Source organism: Zootermopsis nevadensis, unplaced genomic scaffold (assembly GCF_977971745.1).
Source record: "Zootermopsis nevadensis isolate Lab colony 2312 unplaced genomic scaffold, Znev_1.0 Znev_ptg000003l, whole genome shotgun sequence".
In the NCBI taxonomy this organism is placed as follows: Eukaryota; Metazoa; Arthropoda; class Insecta; order Blattodea; family Termopsidae; genus Zootermopsis; species Zootermopsis nevadensis.
The window spans coordinates 13,667,095-13,690,486 of record NW_028259135.1 but is presented as its reverse complement, the minus strand read 5'-3'; the positions used below and the strand labels follow the sequence as shown (position 1 = coordinate 13,690,486).

At 39.0% G+C, this 23,392-nt stretch overlaps 2 protein-coding genes across 3 annotated transcripts in view; one reads left to right on the top strand and one right to left on the bottom strand.

The window, feature by feature from the left end:
* Window positions 1-23,392, top strand: part of LOC110837606 (uncharacterized) — a 94,577-nt gene that overhangs the window by 5,667 nt on the left and 65,518 nt on the right. Inside the window, exons 6-8 of one of the 2 annotated variants that reach the window (XR_015533578.1) lie at window positions 97-235; window positions 548-659; window positions 900-2,080. Coding sequence is in view for 1 of the 2 variants with exons in the window: in XM_022079910.2 (XP_021935602.1) it covers window positions 97-235; window positions 548-659; window positions 900-1,086 (438 nt within the window). In the remaining variant the exon portion in view is untranslated. Of the gene's footprint in view, window positions 1-96; window positions 236-547; window positions 660-899; window positions 4,694-23,392 lie in introns of those variants that run through there. The other variant, XM_022079910.2, reaches the window with a different exon arrangement.
* LOC110837607 (uncharacterized) lies at window positions 2,969-12,382 on the bottom strand. The gene is made up of 6 exons (XM_022079913.2): window positions 12,249-12,382; window positions 7,468-7,576; window positions 6,940-7,027; window positions 6,057-6,130; window positions 4,932-5,085; window positions 2,969-4,548 (listed from the first exon to the last, which is right to left on the bottom strand). Exons 2-6 carry the CDS (start codon window positions 7,540-7,542, stop codon window positions 4,448-4,450), a joined length of 492 nt encoding a protein of 163 aa, XP_021935605.1. The 5' UTR covers window positions 7,543-7,576; window positions 12,249-12,382; the 3' UTR covers window positions 2,969-4,447.

Genomic DNA, 23,392 nt, shown 5'->3' with positions numbered 1-23,392 from the left:
ACGTAATAAAGATTTACAAAATATTCATAATTATGGTTAAAATATAAGATTGTAAAATTTTTCTGGTATTTATTTCTGCATTTTATTGTCTTTCAGTTGGGTTGTGGCAACCGAGCTGAGTTTGCTGACACAGACGCATCAATAAGGAATCTGTGTTCTGACATTTTAGTGGAGTTGTACCGTATTATCGAGTTGAAAGTACCCGTGGGATTCAGGGACCTGTTCCTTGAACAGAGTACGTAAAATACTCCCTTTTAGAAACGTAATAGCACAGAATGAGCCTAACACCTTGTTTCAACTTCTTGTATGTGTGTATAAAGTTTGGTAGTCAGATGTTTGCCTAAGCACCAGGCAAATAAGGCGTATAGGGAGCTATCATCTTGACGCTTACCGTCGTTAGAATCTTAAATCTAACAAATTAATTCTTTCCTAAAATATTCGAATTCTTGTTGTTGAGGAAATGATAATTCCCTGAACAAAGGTTTTCCCTCCAGTCTGCCGTTTTCGCTACGTACAACTTTAACGCTCAGTGTTCCCTTTCTGACAGTCGGTTTGTGCGGAATGGAAGGGTTCGCGGAGTTCCTGAACCCCGTCTACATGAACTGGATATTGCCGCTGCAGACCCCATCGGGCTGCTTTGCCGACAAAATTAGACACGGGTAAGTACAAGTATAGTCTCGTGGAAGAGAGAAATTCCCACTTGTTAGGTACATTTCGAAAAACTTCGTACACAATAGGCATGTAACGTATTAGTTTCATTCAAAAAGCGCCGAGAAGGTTTGCATCCCAATAACATGCTGGAAAAGAAAGAAAAGAGAAATTCCGAATTGTAAATAGAATAAATTTCGAATGTTTAATATAATCCCTTGCAAATTAAACAAGTGACATTTTTATTCAAGATGGCTGGATGCGTTGACCAAGTCTCCTTCCTCTTTCCGGCTAAAGCGAGAAGATGGTCTTCTACAAGAAGATGGTTGCACAATGCATATCACTGGATTGGCCACCTTTTTCCTAGCTCTCAACATCAGAGCAGCCACAGAGATTTGGAATACTAGCGTTCCTATCTCGCCTGTCTATAGAAAGTGAAATTATACACACATTTCCAGTCTATGTATTGCACTGTTCTCTAAAACATTTGAAAATTTTAGAAACGACGGAATTTTATCTAAAGATTATCAGGCATCAGAAAACAAAGCGCAGAGTATTAACTACATTGACTCAAAAATGGAAATCAGACAAAGCATGAATACCATTGCTGATAATACGTTTAATCCACTGTGGCCGTCAATGTTTATCCCTAAGAGGTCACAGACATAGTTGACCTCTGAATAATCCGAAATAACCGTAAGCTAATGAAGGCAATGTTCATCCTTTACTACGTTTTCGTATTAGAGTTTTCACAGAGGCACAGAATGAACTCAAAAGTGCTAAATAAAAATATAACAGGCTATGTCGCAATATTTTGAAATGAATTTTTGGATTCGTAGTGAAATTATGTTTCCCAGTAGCCATATTAGCCATGAAATAACGGATATATTTTCAGTGGAACAATTTAGTTTGGGCGTTAGATGTATTTACAATGTTAAAATTGTGATTAGGGAGAACTTTCTGCAATTTGAGTGATTTAGCGGAAGCTCTATAAGACTGCCTTGAGAGGTGTGGCATAAAAATGAAATATCTGCAAGGACATAACTACGCTTCTGCTACGAATGGAAAGTTTAACGGCAGGCCGATACAAAATACGTCATAATGAAAGCACCCACATGCAAGTCACGTCCTCTGTCTTCCCTGTGGTCTAAAGTGGCAGTAAAATTTTGTGCTATACCGGAACGCGGGCATATATTTAGGTATTCTTCCTTTGTGTTACTGAATTCGAAATCGTTGTGGCTAAAGTGGCCATTTTGGTTCGTTTATCTAAATTGAAAATAATCGAGATATATAGAGATATTTTCCTCGATCTAGAATTTTCTAAACGCGCTTATTTTCAGTGTGAAGTAGTGTACGTTGATTGTTGATACTGTTGTGTTGTCAGGTGTTTAAAAGGAAGACAATGACATTAGCAAGATATCAATACGAAAAGGTAAGGTTTCTACAGTCTTAGTATAAAAGCATCCTGCTGTGTGCTTTATTAAAATACGTTTTACATTTTACTTATTTATAGGTTAATGTAGGAAATTACATGGATGAAAACCAGTTCTACATGAACCAGTTATTGAAAGTGGCAGCCAGTTTGTCAAATATTACAATAAATGTTTATACCCAACCACAGGTCTAGTCAGGACTTTGGCCAGTCTTGGAAGTGGTTGCCAATGTTTTGGAGGTACCTATCTCCATTTCAGGATAGGGAAGGTAAGTCCAAGATGTTGGTAACCACCAACAAGACTGCAGAGTGTCAAAATGTAGAAGACTATAATCCACAATATAAAAAACATTTGAACATCAAAGCGAAAGGGACAACATCCAAACTGCTGGACAGGAGATGCCTTATACGTGGTGTACTTGCAGGTTCCTGCCAAACTTGCAGGGAATGTTCCTTGGGTAGTCAAAATTACCAAACATCCCCCAGATTATAGGTTATGAGAATGATTTAAAAAAAACATTCCCTAGTGGAATGCCAGTTTATTTACCAGAACTACTGAGATGGAAAAAATCATCGAAAATACACAACAATTGAGTGCGTTCTTTTTTTTTTTTTTTTAACATGTATAAAATAATTTATTATTGGTCATTTAAAAATCAAATGCATTTCTTATTGCTGACTTGAAATCTGTAGTAAGATTTCTGTTGATCTGTTATTTATAGTGTCACAGGTTGTTTAACAATGCTCTAATGAAGATCATGTAATTAAAACATTAAGACAATTATATGAATAGAGGCAATTCAGTAAGAATGGGAAAGTAGTAGTTATGACAAATATTGAAGTACTCTCCCTTCTGTTTATTTTAATTAAAATATATCAAAACCATAATACAATAAAAATATATAATTTATTTTATCTGTACACAAAAATAGATTTTGCAGAATACATTCAAACATATATATATACACACACAAAATCGCAAGGTGAGATAGATAGATCTACATTTACAGTAAGTTGTCATGTTTATATTAAACTGTAACTTCTCTGCAAAAGTAGATGCTTAACATTTTAATTCACTGTGTTTCCATTATGTCAAACAAATGAAAATACACAATTAATATAAACAGACACTGACTAGTGAAATATTATCTTAAATGTAGTCTGTGAAAATAAATTGGTGGATTAATAATAGGTATTATTGCAAAAACTGAGACAGGTACTGCATTCATGTTGGGAATAGCTTATTAGGTCATGTACTGAACTGCCAGGTACTGCACTGGTTGGAAATACCTCTACTTTCTGATTTGTCAGTTGTAATATGTTGATGATAATGGGATTTATGGCATTATAATTATGAAATATTAATAACAACATTGAATTAACATTAAGTTCTAGAACTACAGTACATTCACTTTATGATGTTTCTTGAAGAAAAACCCAGTTTCTGTATTCAGGATCTTAGTATATTGCTAAGAGAAGTCAAACAAAAACCAAACTGCCCTTTTAACATAGACAAATCAAGTATAGAATGGGCAATAATTTGCATATCGGTCTTTGCTCATCCAGAAGCCATATTACAGAGTTGATATATTATTATTTTCATTATAGCATTTAAAACAACTTTAAATTAATTTTTAACAATGACTAGGTTTACTCTCTCAATTATCTCAGTGTCATATACTGACAGTTTATTAGAGAAATCTGACTACAGCAACCAAGTATTGAAGTATTTCTTGAGCAACCAGGACTATTCCATTGAAAGTATTGTGGCACATTACGCACATATTCTTCATGTGTAATAAAATCTCAACATACCTATTGTTGGAATTATAAACATAGAGCCCCTGTTGCTTTACACATGTTTGAAGACATTAGCTAAGAGTGTTAACCTCTACCAACAGTACATCGATGCTTCACATGCAGTAGCATATTATTAACTTGTTAAAACACATAGTTACAGTCCAACTGGCAGCCTTTTAGTTTGAGGTCTTAAAATCTCATATACCTGTATGATAAAAGTTAATAATCAAATGTGCCATTATTAGTGATGATAAATGTTATTAAATAGTTGTTGGACTTGGGATACTGTTTGTAGAATAAGTAACACATTCATTTTTTGGTAATTTCTCATGTATTGCCCCTGAATATTTTACTGACTGCCCATGTTATATCTTTTCGTTGTTATACTATTAGTTACCATTTTAGGGTCAACCATATACATAAGTTGTATGGCACGTTTCAAGTCTTCAGGAGTCAACACGTTGTTCTAGACAGCACCTTTTTGCTAGTATTGCAGACAGCTTTATTCCACACTATTGTATGTATATTGATTAACACCTCAGTGTTGGGGTTCCTCTGTGCGCTGATTTATCGGCGGTATGGTACCTTACCGTATGTCCCACGGTGAGACTCTTCTACCAGCAGTTGATAGTAACTCAGTACCACTAACCACAGGTAGACCACCAAAGCTGTTATCAAGGTAACAGTGAACATAATTAAAGTTGTGTTAATTGTATGTGTGATTTAAGCCTTAAACTTTATGATTTACTGGAGTAATAAGTTTCATTACAATACGTTACTTACAAAAAGAAAATATATAAAAGTCATAACTTGTTTAATGTCGCTTTATATCTGAAGTATAGACATTGTGCATCACATAAACATAATTGAAATATACGATTCTGAACCATTTTTAGCAGTCGGTTAGCTGTTATTAAAAATCAGAAAGCCAACTAGCTGTAAACGATGGAAAGTTCATGTTGTGCATCTTTTTCAGTACTGCCTCCTCTGAGTAAAATTACCTTTACTCTTAGACTTTCCCTTTGCATATATAAATTGCTGATATACTTACCAACGCCAATAAGTCCAAACACAAGGACTAATGTTGCAAATGTATCATAGTTTGTATTGTAAAGATCTACTACTGTCCAGATGATTGAAATGAGTCCACCGATTGCAATCATGATAGACAGCATTATCCATGGCAGCATCAAGAACTTGTTGCGCTGTAACAAACACAAACTCTCAAATGTGCTGCGTACACATTTACAGAATGAGATTCAAATTCAACACAAAGTACTGATGATATTACTGTCAATTGGTTAGCAGAGCTTAGTTCAATATATTTTATGTTTTTCAGTATCCTGTCTAAAAGCTTACAAATTAAAATATACAAAATTGTAACTTATTCGTTGTTTTAATGAGTGTAAAACATGGTCCATCACCATACAGAGAGAACACAGATTGGGGTTGTTTGGGAAGAGGGCACCGAGGGGAATATTTCAACCTAAGAGTGAGGAAGGAACATAAGACTAGAAGGAAACAGCGTAATCAGTAGGATCATAATTTGAATTGAACAAAGTTTTCACATGCAATAAATAAGCCTTGTCAGGTGGTCATAAAAATCCAACATTTCAACAGCTGTCTCAGTGCTTATCATTAGCGACCTGATATCATACGTCTTATGATGATGTGAGACAGCTCTCAGAATGTCATTTTTACAGCCACCTGATGTGGCTTATTGCACATGAATACTTCATCGAATTTTGTCGCTGTGAAATCTGTATATAGATCCCACAAAATGTTAATAGAATGATCAAATAAAGGAGGATAAGATGGTTGAGGCATGCGGGTCGATTGGGAGAACTGAAAAATGCATACAGAATGTTAGTTTCATTTCTTGAAAGGAAGAGACTACTTGGAAGATACAGGTTTCGATGGAAGGATATAATTAAAGTAGATCTTAGATAAATAGGGCATATAGATGAACGTTGGATTTGTTTGGTTCTGGATATGTTCCTGAGGCTTTTTGGGAAGGACTTTGCTCCATGGAGTTATTAGTTTTCAGCATCAAATACAATTATGTGTGCTCATAGATGGCACTTTTGTTTACTCCATAGGACATGACGGGCATAATAGGGTGTGAACGTTAGATTAAAAAACTGAGTGGAACTTCTATAAGAACAAGTTTTCTTACCTTCACTGCTCCCCATATGAGCAGAATAGAAATGAGCACCGTCATTACCAGATTCAGCGCAATAATGATTTTCACTGAAACAATAATGTTATAAGTACAAACATAATACAGCACAACTGTGGATGGTGACTGCATTTATATGGCTGCCTGACAGGAGAAAAAGACTCGCTCTAAGGAAAAGAATAAAACAAATGCAAAGGAAACAATGGCAGACTTCTTCTGAATGTCAGTACATAGAGGGAAGAATGGACCACAGTAATTCTGGATTCAGTGCTGGAGAGAAGAATTTATGATGTCTTTCTGCCCTGAAGATAGAACCACTATGTTCCTCTGAAATGTTGGTACTCACCTACAAGTTTACAGATCCACGAACATGTACATTCAGCTTCAAATATCAGTGATAACAGGAACTTGCTGCGTAGCCCACAAGTTTCTAATGAGAGTATCCCATTACAGTGAACCAGTTCATGTTTCATGCTCAGTAATTGATAATTCTGCTTGTAAGGCACTTGACATCATGTGCCCATCATTCAAACTCATTCATAATGGAGAATGAATAACAGTAGGAAGAAAAAATGATGACAGCAACAATAATAATAATAATAACAACGACAACAACAGCAACGTTTAGTTGCTGGCAAAATTCCAAGGGAACATACTGGTAGAAATGCTGTAAATAGTTTCTTTTACTTTGTGTTTCTGAAATCATGTAAATTTGTAGCAAAAATGTAAGACACAATAAATGTAATACCATGACTTGACGACGATGGTGAAGAGGAGGATTAGACGAGCTTAATTCTAGCATAGCAAGGCTGCGTTATATTACATTGCCATTTAGATGGTTTAAAGATGGTACTTGGCTATCCAGAAATGCAAGACTTACCTACTTCTTGTGGCAATGTGTCAATGATGATTGTCTTCATTTTTATGTTCAACACAAGGATCAGAATCAGTGTTGGTATAGCAACTACCTGCAAGAATTCAAGATTAAGGACCTTTAAAACTGAATACAGATATTAAGAACAGTCATTGCTGATTAAAGATGATAAAGTGATATGACATTAATCAAATGAGAACTATCTTTATCAAATGTTTCAATTGAAAATTAAAAGAGACGAATAAAATGACAAGTTTAAAAAATGTTTTTGGATTCTCTGGGGCTCTTTGCCATGTCAGATTGAACATCTTTAGCATTTGCATATAATATCTGATAAACAAAGGGAGAGAAAGTAGAATGAATTAATGAATGCTCACGATGTGACATGAAGTGTTTCTTAATGGCAGTGTGAATGACAAGATCTGCTAATTGGTGTGCAAAGTCTGAGACTGTGTCATATGGGGTATAAAGTACTTTCGAGATGGCCAAGTCAAGGTTTTCTGTCACAGTGAGAGTCGTATTCTTCAGACGTACCACACCAAGGACTCCACTTATGATGGCTCCAGCTCTGAGCGAGCCACAACAGCAGCATTTGGTCAATATCGGCATTGTAGAGTTGATAACGCAGCAAGCAGCTCAGGATCTGTCTCAACACAGAGCAAAATCAGATATAGTACCAAGTAATTTGAAAGGAACAAAAAAATCTTGGAACATAGAATGGATACTCATTTTGGCAATAGTCTAACGTTGCTGTCAATTAAATTAAAGACAGTTGATGGAAGTTATGCTGTGTCCAAAAGGCAACAATATGTGAGATCAGTGCAATGCGTGTTATTGAAAGGAAATGGTTGAAAAATTGAGAATTGATTGAAAATATTTTAGTGAGTACCATCAGTTTTTCATTAAGTCCTGCTTCTTGACTCATCTCGTGGTGTGATCGTAACGAAAAGATACAAAAGGCGGCTATTAATTTAGTCATGTAACAACTCGAGAATCAATTAATAGATTTTAATTAAAGTTGATGTTGGGAAGTTTTAATGAAATTAGTCGACAAATTCTAATTTGGTAAAAATCAGTCAGCAGTAACGGACCTATGTGGGTGTCTGCACGCATCTCTAGAGTAACTCCGGATATTTTAATTAGAGCGAAGGCCTTTCGAACAAAAGAAAAAGATAACAATGATACACATTTTATTCCTAGTACAGTTTTCCCTCCAGAGTGATTTTCGAGATAATTAAAAAGGGGATATTTATGCTGTCGTTATCTCGAAATCATTGGTCTGATTTTTATCAGATTTTATAATGGCGGTTCTTACTAGCCGCCCCTGCATGAGCTTTGCCGTTTAGAAGACAGCATCAAATGGAATATAAATCTAGAGACAACAATAGAGCGAACACGCCAGAATTGTTACACTATGCGCACACTTATTTTGCTAGATTCCCATAGTGGAAACGGGGACGTAAAATGTGCATTTTCATTCTTCAGTCCAGTCTTTGTATAGATTTTAAAATGAAGGTTTTGTTAAACGTGTGGGTGACGCGAAGCTGCTCTTTGCAGGCTGTACCAAGCTGGCTTCTCTCCATACAGATACACGTCATGAGCTAAATTTGGCCACACCTCATTCGACCAAGTAACCCACTGATGCTGCTGGACCAAGGCCACTCTCAGTGGCAGGTGCACCCATCAAGAGTGCGTGGTCTGAAGATGCAACGTACAATCGCATTCACTGTTCAAAAAAAAAAAGGTTCTAGCTTATCGTCTTGCTGAGCTACGCTGTTTGAATTTCAGACATCCTCGGTTCCAGTGACATACTGTGTTCACACTGGTCGTACGAGACTAATTACGTCAGTTTAATATTGCGTCCAAAACAAGTTTTGCCTTGAGGGTACAGGATGCAGAATGATTTAGCAGCCAGCAAAATTAAACTAATGCAGTTATGACGCTTACATGCCGGAGTATCCAGTTCGTGGAATAAATAATGACCGCATCCTTGCAAATTCTTAACTCGTCGGCCGTATAGTTTCATCTATTTCTTACATAACATTTTATTTTATTTTATTCAGTGTTCTGTCTGACGACAGGTCCATATGAACAGGATCCTTCCATCCTTTTCTCGGACTGGGACCTGTTCATATACGTTCTTGGCAGATGATCCAGAAGTGGTTTGCCATTGCCTTCTTCTGTGTGTGAATGGAGTAATTGTTGGGATGCCACGGAGGAAAACTCCGTGTTGCCTAGACCACGGCCTTGCCCAACACAAGTTATAAATTCGGGCACCGCCGGGAATCGAACCCGAGACCCCCCAGGATTACAAGGCCAGCGTTCTAACCGCTAGACCACCGTGGCGGGGGACATAACATATAAAACAGTAATTGGTAATTTATTGAAGAATTTCAACAAAACAGTGTATCAATTATTGCCCCTGGCATGTTTTGTTTCACAGCCTTACCGTGCAACAGAAACCTCGTGTTGCGTTGTCACAATTATGTAACCTACGAGTTTAATTTTGCCCACTTCGTAAGAACCAAGTCATTTAGGTGACGCAGATGATCTAGCTAGAACATAGATTTCTCAGCCAGCGACCCTGCGTTCGTTTCCCTTTCATTTATTCTGTCACTTGTGATAAAGCTCTGATTGGGAAGGTTTTCTAGTTCTCTACGTCCTTTCCCATTTATTCCACCACCTCACATTGTTTATTCATAGCCATCAAAATTATCGGTGCTGTGATTTCAGTACCTCAAACACACAGCAGGTCTGACTGCGCAATTGTTTTGTTCACGAATAAAAAAGAAAGACTTCGCCCGTAAGAGTTAAAAACCAGTAAAGGGGTTACATTTGATTCCCTAATCTCGCCATCGACTTTCAGAATTTTTGTGCAAGACTGGCACTTGTACGCCTCAGTCCTTATTTTATGCACTCCGTTATTGTTTATTTTACGATCTTAAAAAATTATTAAGTTTTAATATCGCAGATATTTTTATACGGGTAACGCTGCGTTGTCTGCACCTACCTTGTCTTTTTACACTACTTCAGACGAACGGAGCTACCGTAATGACTGAACAAACACCGCCATATGTCAAGGTGACCGAGAGAAAAAATGAGAAGGTGTTGATGATGTCGGGCACTTCTGACAGAACTGAAGTGTATAAACAGAGACGTACGAAACGTACGCACAGTATGACGTTCCCTAACCAAGCGGTCCTTAAACGGAATTAATTTCAGCCTTGCACAACAGCTGAATAACGATGCCCGACATTTTAACATTTTGGTATTGTTTCGTGTATGTGACCCGGAAAACAAAGCGATAGAGTCCATTTCTCAACAGAAGTGGGTGGGTTAGCATTCCGGTAACAGTATTGACGATCAAATTGATGACATCACGAGAATTCCTGCACCCCGGCAGATGACGTCATTGAAGGCAACAAGAAACCGACACACGTTGCCTGATGGCCTACTTCGGCGTTCTACGTAGACAGAGGTTGCCATACATGGTCGTCGAAGGCCTCATGCATGCTGTGTTTTGATCTACGCCGCCGAACAGTTGATTTAAAATAATGTTCACAGTAACCGATGAATGAAGCACTCGATAGCCATACATTTTGACAAAATACGTACATGCCCTTTGACTTCATAAATCAAATGAGATGGGAAAATGATGTATGGTGGGTAGGCAAGGGTTTGAAAGGAGACGACCAAGACCACTGTCAGGGTATTTATTTGGAGAGATTTAAGATAACCACGAACAAACTCAGTTTCCCCCGTGGTAGAGATTCGAATCGTATACCTCGCGAAGGCTTGTCCAGATCTAAAAGGTGAACTGGCATGGTATCAATGATGGCAGTTTAACTTGGTATTATATTTTTGTATTACGAATACAAGATTAGGCGTACCAGATATGGGAGAAATATTTTGCGGAGACTGAAACTCATGTTGATCTCTGTGTCGTATCTGTGTGGTTCAATGCTCGTGACAGGGATAAATCTCAACCCCCCTCTTATCACCTCACTAAAGAGTTTCAGTAAAACGCATCATGATTAAAAACTAACTTGAAGATGGCCGAGTTCTGGGTTGTTGCGCCGTGTAGTCTGGTAGAAGTCTACCAACGCTTCAGACGTGCTTGCTGCCTCTATCATCAGGGCGACGATTTCTCGTCAGATTATACGACGCAACAACCCAGAAGACAGGCATCTACGTACTCTCCGCCGGAAGAACATGAAGTCTTGCAGAAACAGATTTGTTCTCTTCAAGACTCATTGAAGTACCAGAGGTCCAATATCACGTATAGAAATTTATATTCTGGTGGCCGTTTTACCTCCTAATTACAGTCTACGCAAGGTATAAGCAGGATGACCTCTGGAATTGCTGGTGAAGCTAGTCTTCTGAAGCTGAGAAACGGAGAAGTGTGGATTGTGACCGGAGCACATTGACGAAAATGCAATTAATCTACATCATTGTATCACTTTGGGCGGATTGGGAACAGCGAATCTGTATTTACACGAGGAACGGGAAGTATAAAAAACTCTACAATATCAAAACATTGTAATTATAAGGCTCACAAAAGAATAAAATCGATTTTACTTAACATGTGAAGGAAATGAAAATTTTAAAACGACGACGTGAGAATTTACAACTCTGGACACAATATTTCACGGCGTGGTGGTTAAATATATGCTTTCTATTCGGAATGCACTGCTTTCGAATCTCATTCTGTTAATAATTTTTGTTTCTTTTTTATTCGTGAATTTTGTTGGCTGATCGCGTGTGTACGGCCACTGGACCACAGACCTCCTGTTACCTCCATTGTCCTACAAACTAGGATGGCCGGTATTTGCATGATAATTTTGTTTTTATCATGATTTTAAATGTTTAATAATTGTATTTTTGAACTTATCAAGACTCTTTATCCGCTGTTGGTCCAAGATAAATACTGACATCGTACTTGAGAAACTTGTAACGTAATTGGAATAATCTTATGGGAAAGGAAGGGTTGTGGAAAAAGACTGGTAGCAGGAAGAAAGCACGGAATTAGGTACCCAAAGAGCGAAGCGTTCAAAGAATACTATTCACACGCCGGAAACAGTATTTTGAGGTCGGTACAGGCAGCAAGAGCACAATCCTCGAAAACAAGACTGATTCGGCGCATTCAGATTTCCGTAATATTTAACTCCTATCGTTTGTCGTTTCGAGAAAATCTAAAATTTGCGATATTAAAACGGAATCGTCTATTTTGGGACTCTGTTCGGAAATTTAAGTTTTTGAGAATTCAAAAGGAAGTTAACACTTAAGAGCTGTCAGCAGCTTGTTTATTGTCTCACCTGTGTTGAGTTCTTCGCTCCTTCCCAATGCTGCCTGACGCAAAGCTACGCGGGGACTGACCACACAAACGGGATTCCGACGGACTGTAGGCCGACCTTCCCTCCCGCGATCACCGGGCGGCTTCGAACTGTGAGGTTGGCAGCACCAATGTTCGTGCCGCGCCAATTTAAAAATTCCCTGTCTTGTGGAACCTGAAGATACATTACCACCAGTTTGTTCTTTAGCTAGCTTAACTCAGGTAGAATGCATTTATTTATATCGCAGTACCATTACGGCGATCCGTTGGTACGTAAGTGCATCTATGTTAATGTTATACCCATACCTACGCTTAAGGCGTACAAGTGGATTTTCTTCCCTTAATATTTTCCGTAGAACTTTATAAGCATTTCTCTTCGCCCTCATGTGCGCCCACCTCGTCTTCGCTGTATGATGCATCTCCTCAGTGCCCTGTTTTCAGACTCCGCTTAGTCCATGTTCTTACGTTTCACACGTATAATAATTTAGACAGCGTCTTTAGATACTGTGTTAGCTAAAGGTTATGATCTCTTGCACAGCCGGATACCTGTCAGTAGGACAAATGTGTCTGTTAATACCCGGGTGTGTTTTTGTTTGCGATGTGGGAATCCATCTTGATAAAGAAAGCCGAATCTTGCCCCGACGGTGACGGCGGTGGGTCTCAGGAACGCGCCAGTCTGCCACTCCATAGCAGCATCGCATGCAGCCAATCGTGAGTGAGTGGTCTTTCTTCTTTCAGCAAACAATATCACTGCAACACTGTATCACAGGCAAACATTTGCCAGATACATTCATAATTATCTGAAAAAGAGGATGCTTTAATATCATCATCAACTTCGCTTTAGAATAAACCACCAGGAACGCCCAGGAAAAACAGGGATTGGAATCGAATAGGACGCATCAGGTTCTGGTCTGATTATGTTCATTTACTGGGTGAAAACGGTAAAGTAAAGATGCTAGTAATGAAGTTGATCTTGAAGTAAATGCAGAGGAATGTAAGTAGGATATGTTGATGTGTCTTTGCCAGCCGACAAGATATAACCACTGTATAGAGGTAGACAATAAATCTTTTGAAAATGTGGCAATGTTTAATTATTTGGGAACGGCTGTAAAAATCAAAATTTCATTGTGGGTTCTTGTGACTGAAATGAACCTTCTTGTTCTATAAAAAGGCGGGCACTTTCTTGAGTGAGTATAACAACTATCAGTTTTTAATGAATGACTCTTCTCGATGTATATTCTGTTCTTCTTGCTTTTAATCATGCTTCATCAACATCGTCGAATGACGGGTGGCTCTGTACAAAGACGATGAGTTAGGAAATTTCGAAATTATATTTTGTACATTTTTTGTCGCCCTCACATCTTCATAACCGTAGTTATCAGAGTGATTATACTTATGTCACGTTGAGGTCAATGTTAGGCTAAGGTCATGGCAAAGTCAGGGCAAAATCACAAAGATAGTTTTTCTGATACAAGCTTTTAAAATTCTCAAGTTCGTATATTTTCACGGTTATTTCTGACAAACCGTAAATATCTGGTTGACCATACTCATGCACAGATGCGAACACATATAGGTCAAGGTCATATGGAAGTTACGACAAGATGGGCCCACTAGTTTAATAGATACGGGTTTTTAAAATTCTCAAGGTCATATCTTTCAACGCTTATTTCTGCCAAACCGTAAATTCCTGATTGACCATACTCATGTCAAAATGATGTCACGTGTAGGTCAACGTCCTGTGGAAGTCACGAAAAAATCGACCCACTAGTTTCCAAGATACGGGTCTTTAAAATTCTCAAGGTCATATCTTTCAACGCTTATTTCTGCCAAACCGTAAATTCCTGATTGACCATACTCATGTCAAAATGTTGTCACGTGTAGGCCAACGTCCTGTGGAAGTCACGAAAAAATCGGCCAACTAGTTTCCTAGATACGGGTCTTTAAAATTCTCAAGGTCATATCTTTCAACGCTTATTTCTGCCAAACCGTAATTTCCTGATTGACCATACTCATGTCAAAATGTTGCCACGTGTAGGTCAACGTCCTGTGGAAGTCACGAAAAAATCGGCCCACTAGTTTCCTAGATACGGGTCTTTAAAATTCTCAAGGTCATATATTTCAACGCTTATTTCTGCCAAACCGTAAATTCCTGATTGACCATACTCATGTCAAAATGATGTCACGTGTAGGTCAACGTCCTGTGGAAGTCACGAAAAAATCGACCCACTAGTTTCCAAGATACGGGTCTTTAAAATTCTCAAGGTCATATCTTTCAACGCTTATTTCTGCCAAACCGTAAATTCCTGATTGACCATACTCATGTCAAAATGATGTCACGTGTAGGTCACCGTCCTGTGGAAGTCACGAAAAAATCGGCCCACTAGTTTCCTAGATACGGGTCTTTAAAATTCTCAAGGTCATATCTTTCAACGCTTATTTCTGCCAAACCGTAATTTCCTGATTGACCATACTCATGTCAAAATGTTGTCACGTGTAGGTCAACGTCCTGTGGAAGTCACGAAAAAATCGGCCCTCTAGTTTCCTAGATACGGGTCTTTAAAATTCTCGAGGTCATATATTTCAACGCTTATTTCTGCCAAACCGTAAATTCCTGATTGACCATACTCATGTCAAAATGACGTCACGTGTAGGTCAACGTCCTGTGGAAGTCACGAAAAAAAAGGCCCACTAGTTTCCTAGATACGGGTCTTTAAAATTCTCAAGGTCATATCTTTCAACGCTTATTTCTGCCAAACCGTAAATTCCTGATTGACCATACTCATGTCAAAATGTTGTCACGTGTAGGTCAACGTCCTGTGGAAGTCACGAAAAAATCGGCCCACTAGTTTCCTAGATACGGGTCTTTAAAATTCTCGAGGTCATATCTTTCAACGCTTATTTCTGCCAAACCGTAAATTCCTGATTGACCATACTCATGTCAAAATGATGTCACGTGTAGGTCAACGTCCTGTGGAAGTCACGAAGAAATCGGCCCAATAGTTTCCTAGATACGGGTCTTTAAAATTCTCAAGGTCATATCTTTCAACGCTTATTTCTGCCAAACCATGAATACCTGATTGACCATACTCATGTCAAAATGTGGTCACGTATAGGTCAACGTCCTGTGGAAGTCACGAAAAAATCGGCCCACTAGTTTCCTAGATACGGGTCTTTAAAATTCTCAAGGTCATATCTTTCAACGCTAATTTCTGCCAAACCGTAAATTCCTGATTGACCATACTCATGTCAAAATGATGTCACGTGTAGGTCAACGTCCTGTGGAAGTCACGAAAAAATCGGCCCACTAGTTTCCTAGATACGGGTCTCTAAAATTCTCAAGGTCATATCTTTCAACGCTTATTTCTGCCAAACCGTAAATTCCTGATTGACCATACTCATGTCAAAATGATGTCCCGTGTAGGTCAACGTCCTGTAGAAGTCACGAAAAAATCGGCCCACTAGTTTCCTAGATACGGGTCTTTAAAATTCTCAAGGTCATAATTTTCAACGCTTATTTCTGTAAAAACCGTAAATTCCTGATTGACCATACTCATGTCAAAATGATGTTACGTGTACGTAAACGTCCCGTGGAAGTCACAAAAAAATCGGCCCACTAGTTTCCTAGATACGGGTCTTTAAAATTCTCAAGGTCATATATTTCAACGCTCATTTCTGCCAAACCGTAAATTCCTGATTGACCATACTCATGTCAAAATGTTGTCACGTGTAGGTCAACGTCCTGTGGAAGTCACGAAAAAGTCGGCCCACTAGTTTCCTAGATACGGGTCTTTAAAATTCTCAAGGTCATATCTTTCAACGCTTATTTCTGCCATACCATAAATACCTGATTGACTATTCTCATGTCAAAATGTGGTCACGTATAGGTCAACGTCCCGTGGAAGTCACGAAAAAATCGGCCCACTAGTTTCGTAGATACGGGTCTTTAAAATTCTCGAGGTCATTTCTTTCAACGCTTATTTCTGCCAAACCGTAAATTCCTGATTGACCATACTCATGTCAAAATGATGTCACGTGTAGGTCAACGTCCTTTGGAAGTCACGAAAAAATCGGCCCACTAGTTTCCTAGATACGAGTCTTTAAAATTCTCAAGGTCATATCTTTCAAAGCTTATTTCTGCCAAACCGTAAATTCCTGATTGACCATACTCATGTCAAAATGATATCACGTGACGGTCAACGTCCTGTGGAAGTCACGAAAAAATCGGCCCACTAGTTTCCTAGATACGGGTCTTTAAAATTCTCAAGGTCATATCTTTCAACGTTTATTTCTGCCAAACCGTAAATTCCTGATTGACCATACTCATGTCAAAATGATGTCACGTGTAGGTCAACGTCCTGTGGAAGTCACGAAAAAATCGGCCCTCTAGTTTCCTAGATACGGGTCTTTAAAATTCTCAAGGTCATATCTTTCAACGCTTATTTCTGCAAAACCATGAATACCTGATTGACCATACTCATGTCAAAATGTGGTCACGTATAGGTCAACGTCCTGTGGAAGTCACAAAAAAATCGGCCCACTAGTTTCCTAGATACGGGTCTTTAAAATTCTCAAGGTCATATTTTTCAACGCTTATTTCTGCCAAACCGTAAATTCCTGATTGACCATACTCATGTCAAAATGATGTCACGTGTAGGTCAACGTCCTGTGGAAGTCACGAAAAAATCGACCCACTAGTTTCCAAGATACGGGTCTTTAAAATTCTCAAGGTCATATCTTTCAACGCTTATTTCTGCCAAACCGTAAATTCCTGATTGACCATACTCATGTCAAAATGTTGTCACGTGTAGGTCAACGTCCTGTGGAAGTCACGAAAAAATCGGCCCACTAGTTTCCTAGATACGGGTCTTTAAAATTCTCGAGGTCATATATTTCAACGCTTATTTCTGCCAAACCGTAAATTCCTGATTGACCATACTCATGTCAAAATGATGTCACGTGTAGGTCAACGTCCTGTGGAAGTCACGAAAAAAAAGGCCCACTAGTTTCCTAGATACGGGTCTTTAAAATTCTCAAGGTCATATCTTTCAACGCTTATTTCTGCCAAACCGTAAATTCCTGATTGACCATACTCATGTCAAAATGTTGTCACGTGTAGGACAACGTCCTGTGGAAGTCACGAAAAAATCGGCCCACTAGTTTCCTAGATACGGGTCTTTAAAATTCTCGAGGTCATATCTTTCAACGCTTATTTCTGCCAAACCGTAAATTCCTGATTGACCATACTCATGTCAAAATGATGTCACGTGTAGTTCAACGTCCTGTGGAAGTCACGAAAAAATTGGCCCTCTAGTTTCCTAGGTACGGGTATTTAAAATTCTCGAGGTCATATCTTTCAACGCTTATTTCTGCCAAACCGTAAATTCCTGATTGACCATACTCATGTCAAAATGTTGTCACGTGTAGGTCAACGTCCTGTGGAAGTCACGAAAAAATCGGCCCACTAGTTTCCTAGATACGGGTCTTTAAAATTCTCGAGGTCATATCTTTCAACGCTTATTTCTGCCAAACCGTAAATTCCTGACCGACCATACTCATGTCAAAATGATGTCACGTGTAGGTCAACGTTCTGTGGAAGTCACGAAAAAATTGGCCCTCTAGTTTCCTAGGTACGGGTCTTTAAAATTCTCAAGGTCATATCTTTCAACGCTTATTTCTGCCAAACCGTAAATTCCTGATTGACCATACTCATGTCAAAATGATGTCACGTGTAGGTCAACGTCCTGTGGAAGTCACGAAAAAATCGACCCACTAGTTTCCAAGATACGGGTCTTTAAAATTCTCAAGGTCATATCTTTCAACGCTTATTTCTGCCAAACCGTAAATTCCTGATTGACCATACTCATGTCAAAATGTTGTCACGTGTAGGTCAACGTCCTGTGGAAGTCACGAAAAAATCGGCCCACTAGTTTCCTAGATACGGGTCTTTAAAATTCTCGAGGTCATATTTTTCAACGCTTATTTCTGCCAAACCGTAAATTCCTGATTGACCATACTCATGTCAAAATGATGTCACGTGTAGGTCAACGTTCTGTGGAAGTCACGAAAAAATTGGCCCTCTAGTTTCCTAGGTACGGGTATTTAAAATTCTCAAGGTCATATCTTTTAACGCTTATTTCTGCCAAACCGTAAATTCCTGATTGACCATACTCATGTCAAAATGATGTCACGTGTAGGTCAACGTCCTGTGGAAGTCACGAAGAAATCGGCCCACTAGTTTCCTAGATACGGGTCTTTAAAATTCTCAAGGTCATATCTGTCAACGCTTATTTCTGCCAAACCGTAAATTCCTGATTGACCATACTCATGTCAAAATGTTGTCAAGTGTAGGTCAACGTCCTGTGGAAGTCACGAAAAAATCGGCCCAATAGTTTCCTAGATTCGGGTCTTTAAAATTCTCAAGGTCATATCTTTCAACGCTTATTTCTGCCAAACCGTAAATTCCTGATTGACCATACTCATGTCAAAATGTTGTCACGTGTAGGTCAACGTCCTGTGGAAGTCACGAAAAAATCGGCCCACTAGTTTCCTAGATACGGGTCTTTAAAATTCTCGAGGTCATATCTTTCAACGCTTATTTCTGCCAAACCGTAAATTCCTGATTGACCATACTCATGTCAAAATGATGTCACGTGTAGGTCAACGTCCTGTGGAAGTCACGAAAAAATTGGACCTCTAGTTTCCTAGATACGGGTATTTAAAATTCTCAAGGTCATATATTTTAACGCTTATTTCTGCCAAACCGTAAATTCCTGATTGACCATACTCATGTCAAAATGTTGCCACGTGTAGGTCAACGTCCTGTGGAAGTCACGAAAAAATCGGCCCACTAGTTTCGTAGATACGGGTCTTTAAAATTCTCGAGGTCATATATTTCAACGCTTATTTCTGCCAAACCGTAAATTCCTGATTGACCATACTCATGTCAAAATGATGTCACGTGTAGGTCAACGTCCTGTGGAAGTCACGAAAAAAAAGGCCCACTAGTTTCCTAGATACGGGTCTTTAAAATTCTCAAAGTCATATCTTTCAACGCTTATTTCTGCCAAACCGCAAATTCCTGATTGACCGTACTCATGTTAAAATGTTGTCACGTGTAGGTCAACGTCCTGTGGAAGTCACGAAAAAATCGGCCCACTAGTTTCCTAGATACGGGTCTTTAAAATTCTCGAGGTCATATCTTTCAACGCTTATTTCTGCCAAACCGTAAATTCCTGATTGACCATACTCATGTCAAAATGATGTCACGTGTAGGTCAACGTCCTGCGGAAGTCACGAAAAAATTGGCCCTCTAGTTTCCTAGGTACGGGTATTTAAAATTCTCGAGGTCATATCTTTCAACGCTTATTTCTGCCAAACCGTAAATTCCTGATTGACCATACTCATGTCAAAATGATGTCACGTGTAGGTCACCGTCCTGTGGAAGTCACGAAAAAATCGGCCCACTAGTTTCCTAGATACGGGTATTTAAAATTCTCAAGGTCATATCTTTCAACGCTTATTTCTGGCAAACCGTAAATTCCTGATTGACCATACTCATGTCAAAATGTTGTCACGTGCAGGTCAACGTCCTGTGGAAGTCACGAAAAAATCGGCCCACTAGTTTCCTAGATACGGGTCTTTAAAATTCTCGAGGTCATATATTTCAACGCTTATTTCTGCCAAACCGTAAATTCCTGATTGACCATACTCATGTCAAAATGATGTCACGTGTAGGTCAACGTCCTGTGGAAGTCACGAAAAAAAAGGCCCACTAGTTTCCTAGATACGGGTCTTTAAAATTCTCAAGGTCATATCTTTCAACGCTTCTTTCTGCCAAACCATAGATACCTGATTGACCATTCTCATGTCAAAATGTGGTCACGTATAGGTCAATGTCCCGTGGAAGTCACGAAAAAATCGGCCCACTAGTTTCGTAGATACGGGTCTTTAAAATTCTCGAGGTCATATCTTTCAACGCTTATTTCTGCCAAACCGTAAATTCCTGATTGACCATACTCATGTCAAAATGATGTCACGTGTAGGTCAACGTCCTGTGGAAGTCACGAAAAAATCGGCCCACTAGTTTCCTAGATACGGGTCTTTAAAATTCTCAAGGTCATATCTTTCAAAGCTTATTTCTGCCAAACCGTAAATTCCTGATTGACCATACTCATGTCAAAATGATATCACGTGACGGTCAACGTCCTGTGGAAGTCACGAAAAAATCGGCCCACTAGTTTCCTAGATACGGGTCTTTAAAATTCTCAAGGTCATATCTTTCAACGTTTATTTCTGCCAAACCGTAAATACCTGATTGACCATACTCATGTCAAAATGATGTCACGTGTAGGTCAACGTCCTGTGGAAGTCACGAAAAAATCGGCCCTCTAGTTTCCTAGATACGGGTCTTTAAAATTCTCAAGGTCATATCTTTCAACGCTTATTTCTGCCAAACCATGAATACCTGATTGACCATAATCATGTCAAAATGTGGTCACGTATAGGTCAACGTCCTGTGGAAGTCACAAAAAAATCGGCCCACTAGTTTCCTAGATACGGGTCTTTAAAATTCTCAAGGTCATATCTTTCAACGCTTATTTCTGCCAAACCGTAAATTCCTGATTGACCATACTCATGTCAAAATGATGTCACGTGTAGGTCAACGTCCTGTGGAAGTCAGGAAAAAATCGAACCACTAGTTTCCAATATACGGGTCTTTAAAATTCTCAAGGTCATATCTTTCAACGCTTATTTCTGCCAAACCGTAAATTCCTGATTGACCATAATCATGTCAAAATGTGGTCACGTGTAGGTCACCGTCCTGTGGAAGTCACGAAAAAATCGGCCCACTAGTTTCCTAGATACGGGTCTTTAAAATTCTCAAGGTCATATCTTTCAACGCTTATTTCTGCCAAACCGTAATTTCCTGATTGACCATATTCATGTCAAAATGTTGTCACGTGTAGGTCAACGTCCTGTGGAAGTCACGAAAAAATGGGCCCACTAGTTTCCTAGATACGGGTCTTTAAAATTCTCGAGGTCATATATTTCAACGCTTATTTCTGCCAAACCGTAAATTCCTGATTGACCATACTCATGCCAAAATGATGTTACGTGTACGTAAACGTCCCGTGGAAGTCACAAAAAAATCGGCCCACTAGTTTCCTGGATACGGGTCTTTAAAATTCTCAAGGTCATATATTTCAACGCTCATTTCTGCCAAACCGTAAATTCCTGATTGACCATACTCATGTCAAAATGTTGTCACGTGTAGGTCAACGTCCTGTGGAAGTCACGAAAAAGTCGGCCCACTAGTTTCCTAGATACGGGTCTTTAAAATTCTCAAGGTCATATCTTTCAACGCTTATTTCTGCCAAACCATATATACCTGATTGACCATTCTCATGTCAAAATGTGGTCACGTATAGGTCAACGTCCCGTGGAAGTCACGAAAAAATCGGCCCACTAGTTTCGTAGATACGGGTCTTTAAAATTCTCGAGGTCATTTCTTTCAACGCTTATTTCTGCCAAACCGTAAATTCCTGATTGACCATACTCATGTCAAAATGATGTCACGTGTAGGTCAACGTCCTGTGGAAGTCACGAAAAAATAGGCCCACTAGTTTCCTAGATACGGGTCTCTAAAATTCTCAAGGTCATATCTTTCAAAGCTTATTTCTGCCAAACCGTAAATTCCTGATTGACCATACTCATGTCAAAATGATATCACGTGACGGTCAACGTCCTGTGGAAGTCACGAAAAAGTCGGCCCACTAGTTTCCTAGATACGGGTCTTTAAAATTCTCAATGTCATATCTTTCAACGTTTATTTCTGCCAAACCGTAAATTCCTGATTGACCATACTCATGTCAAAATGATGTCACGTGTAGGTCAACGTCCTGTGGAAGTCACGAAAAAATCGGCCCTCTAGTTTCCTAGATACGGGTCTTTAAAATTCTCAAGGTCATATCTTTCAACGCTTATTTCTGCCAAACCATGAATACCTGATTGACCATACTCATGTCAAAATGTGGTCACGTATAGGTCAACGTCCTGTGGAAGTCACAAAAAAATCGGCCCACTAGTTTCCTAGATACGGGTCTTTAAAATTCTCAAGGTCATATCTTTCAACGCTTATTTCTGCCAAACCGTAAATTCCTGATTGACCATACTCATGTCAAAATGTTGTCACGTGTAGGTCAACGTCCTGTGGAAGTCACGAAAAAATCGGCCCACTAGTTTCCTAGATACGGGTCTTTAAAATTCTCGAGGTCATATCTTTCAACGCTTATTTCTGCCAAACCGTAAATTCCTGATTGACCATACTCATGTCAAAATGATGTCACGTGTAGGTCAACGTTCTGTGGAAGTCACGAAAAAATTGGCCCTCTAGTTTCCTAGGTACGGGTATTTAAAATTCTCAAGGTCATATCTTTTAACGCTTATTTCTGCCAAACCATGAATACCTGATTGACCATACTCATGTCAAAATGTGGTCACGTATAGGTCAACGTCCTGTGGAAGTCACAAAAAAATCGGCCCACTAGTTTCCTAGATACGGGTCTTTAAAAGTCTCAAGGTCATATCTTTCAACGCTTATTTCTGCCAAACCGTAAATTCCTGATTGACCATACTCATGTCAAAATGATGTCACGTGTAGGTCAACGTCCTGTGGAAGTCACGAAAAAATCGACCCACTAGTTTCCAAGATACGGGTCTTTAAAATTCTCAAGGTCATATCTTTCAACGCTTATTTCTGCCAAACCGTAAATTCCTGATTGACCATACTCATGTCAAAATGTTGTCACGTGTAGGTCAACGACCTGTGGAAGTCACGAAAAAAAAGGCCCACTAGTTTCCTAGATACGGGTCTTTAAAATTCTCAAGGTCATATCTTTCAACGCTTATTTCTGCCAAACCGTAAATTCCTGATTGACCATACTCATGTCAAAATGTTGTCACGTGTAGGTCAACGTCCTGTGGAAGTCACGAAAAAATCGGCCCACTAGTTTCCTAGATACGGGTCTTTAAAATTCTCGAGGTCATATCTTTCAACGCTTATTTCTGCCAAACCGTAAATTCCTGATTGACCATACTCATGTCAAAATGATGTCACGTGTAGGTCAA

Excerpts from the sequence above, each read along its gene's own strand:
- LOC110837607 (XM_022079913.2), bottom strand. The coding sequence starts at position 7,542 with ATGCCGATATTGACCAAATGCTGCTGTTGTGGCTCGCTCAGAGCTGGA. Across the intron at positions 7,028-7,467 it reads TAAGTGGAGTCCTTGGTGTG|GTAGTTGCTATACCAACACT; the intron begins GTACGTCTGAAG and ends GAATTCTTGCAG. Across the intron at positions 4,549-4,931 it reads GTTTGGACTTATTGGCGTTG|CTTTGGTGGTCTACCTGTGG; the intron begins GTAAGTATATCA and ends CCTTGATAACAG.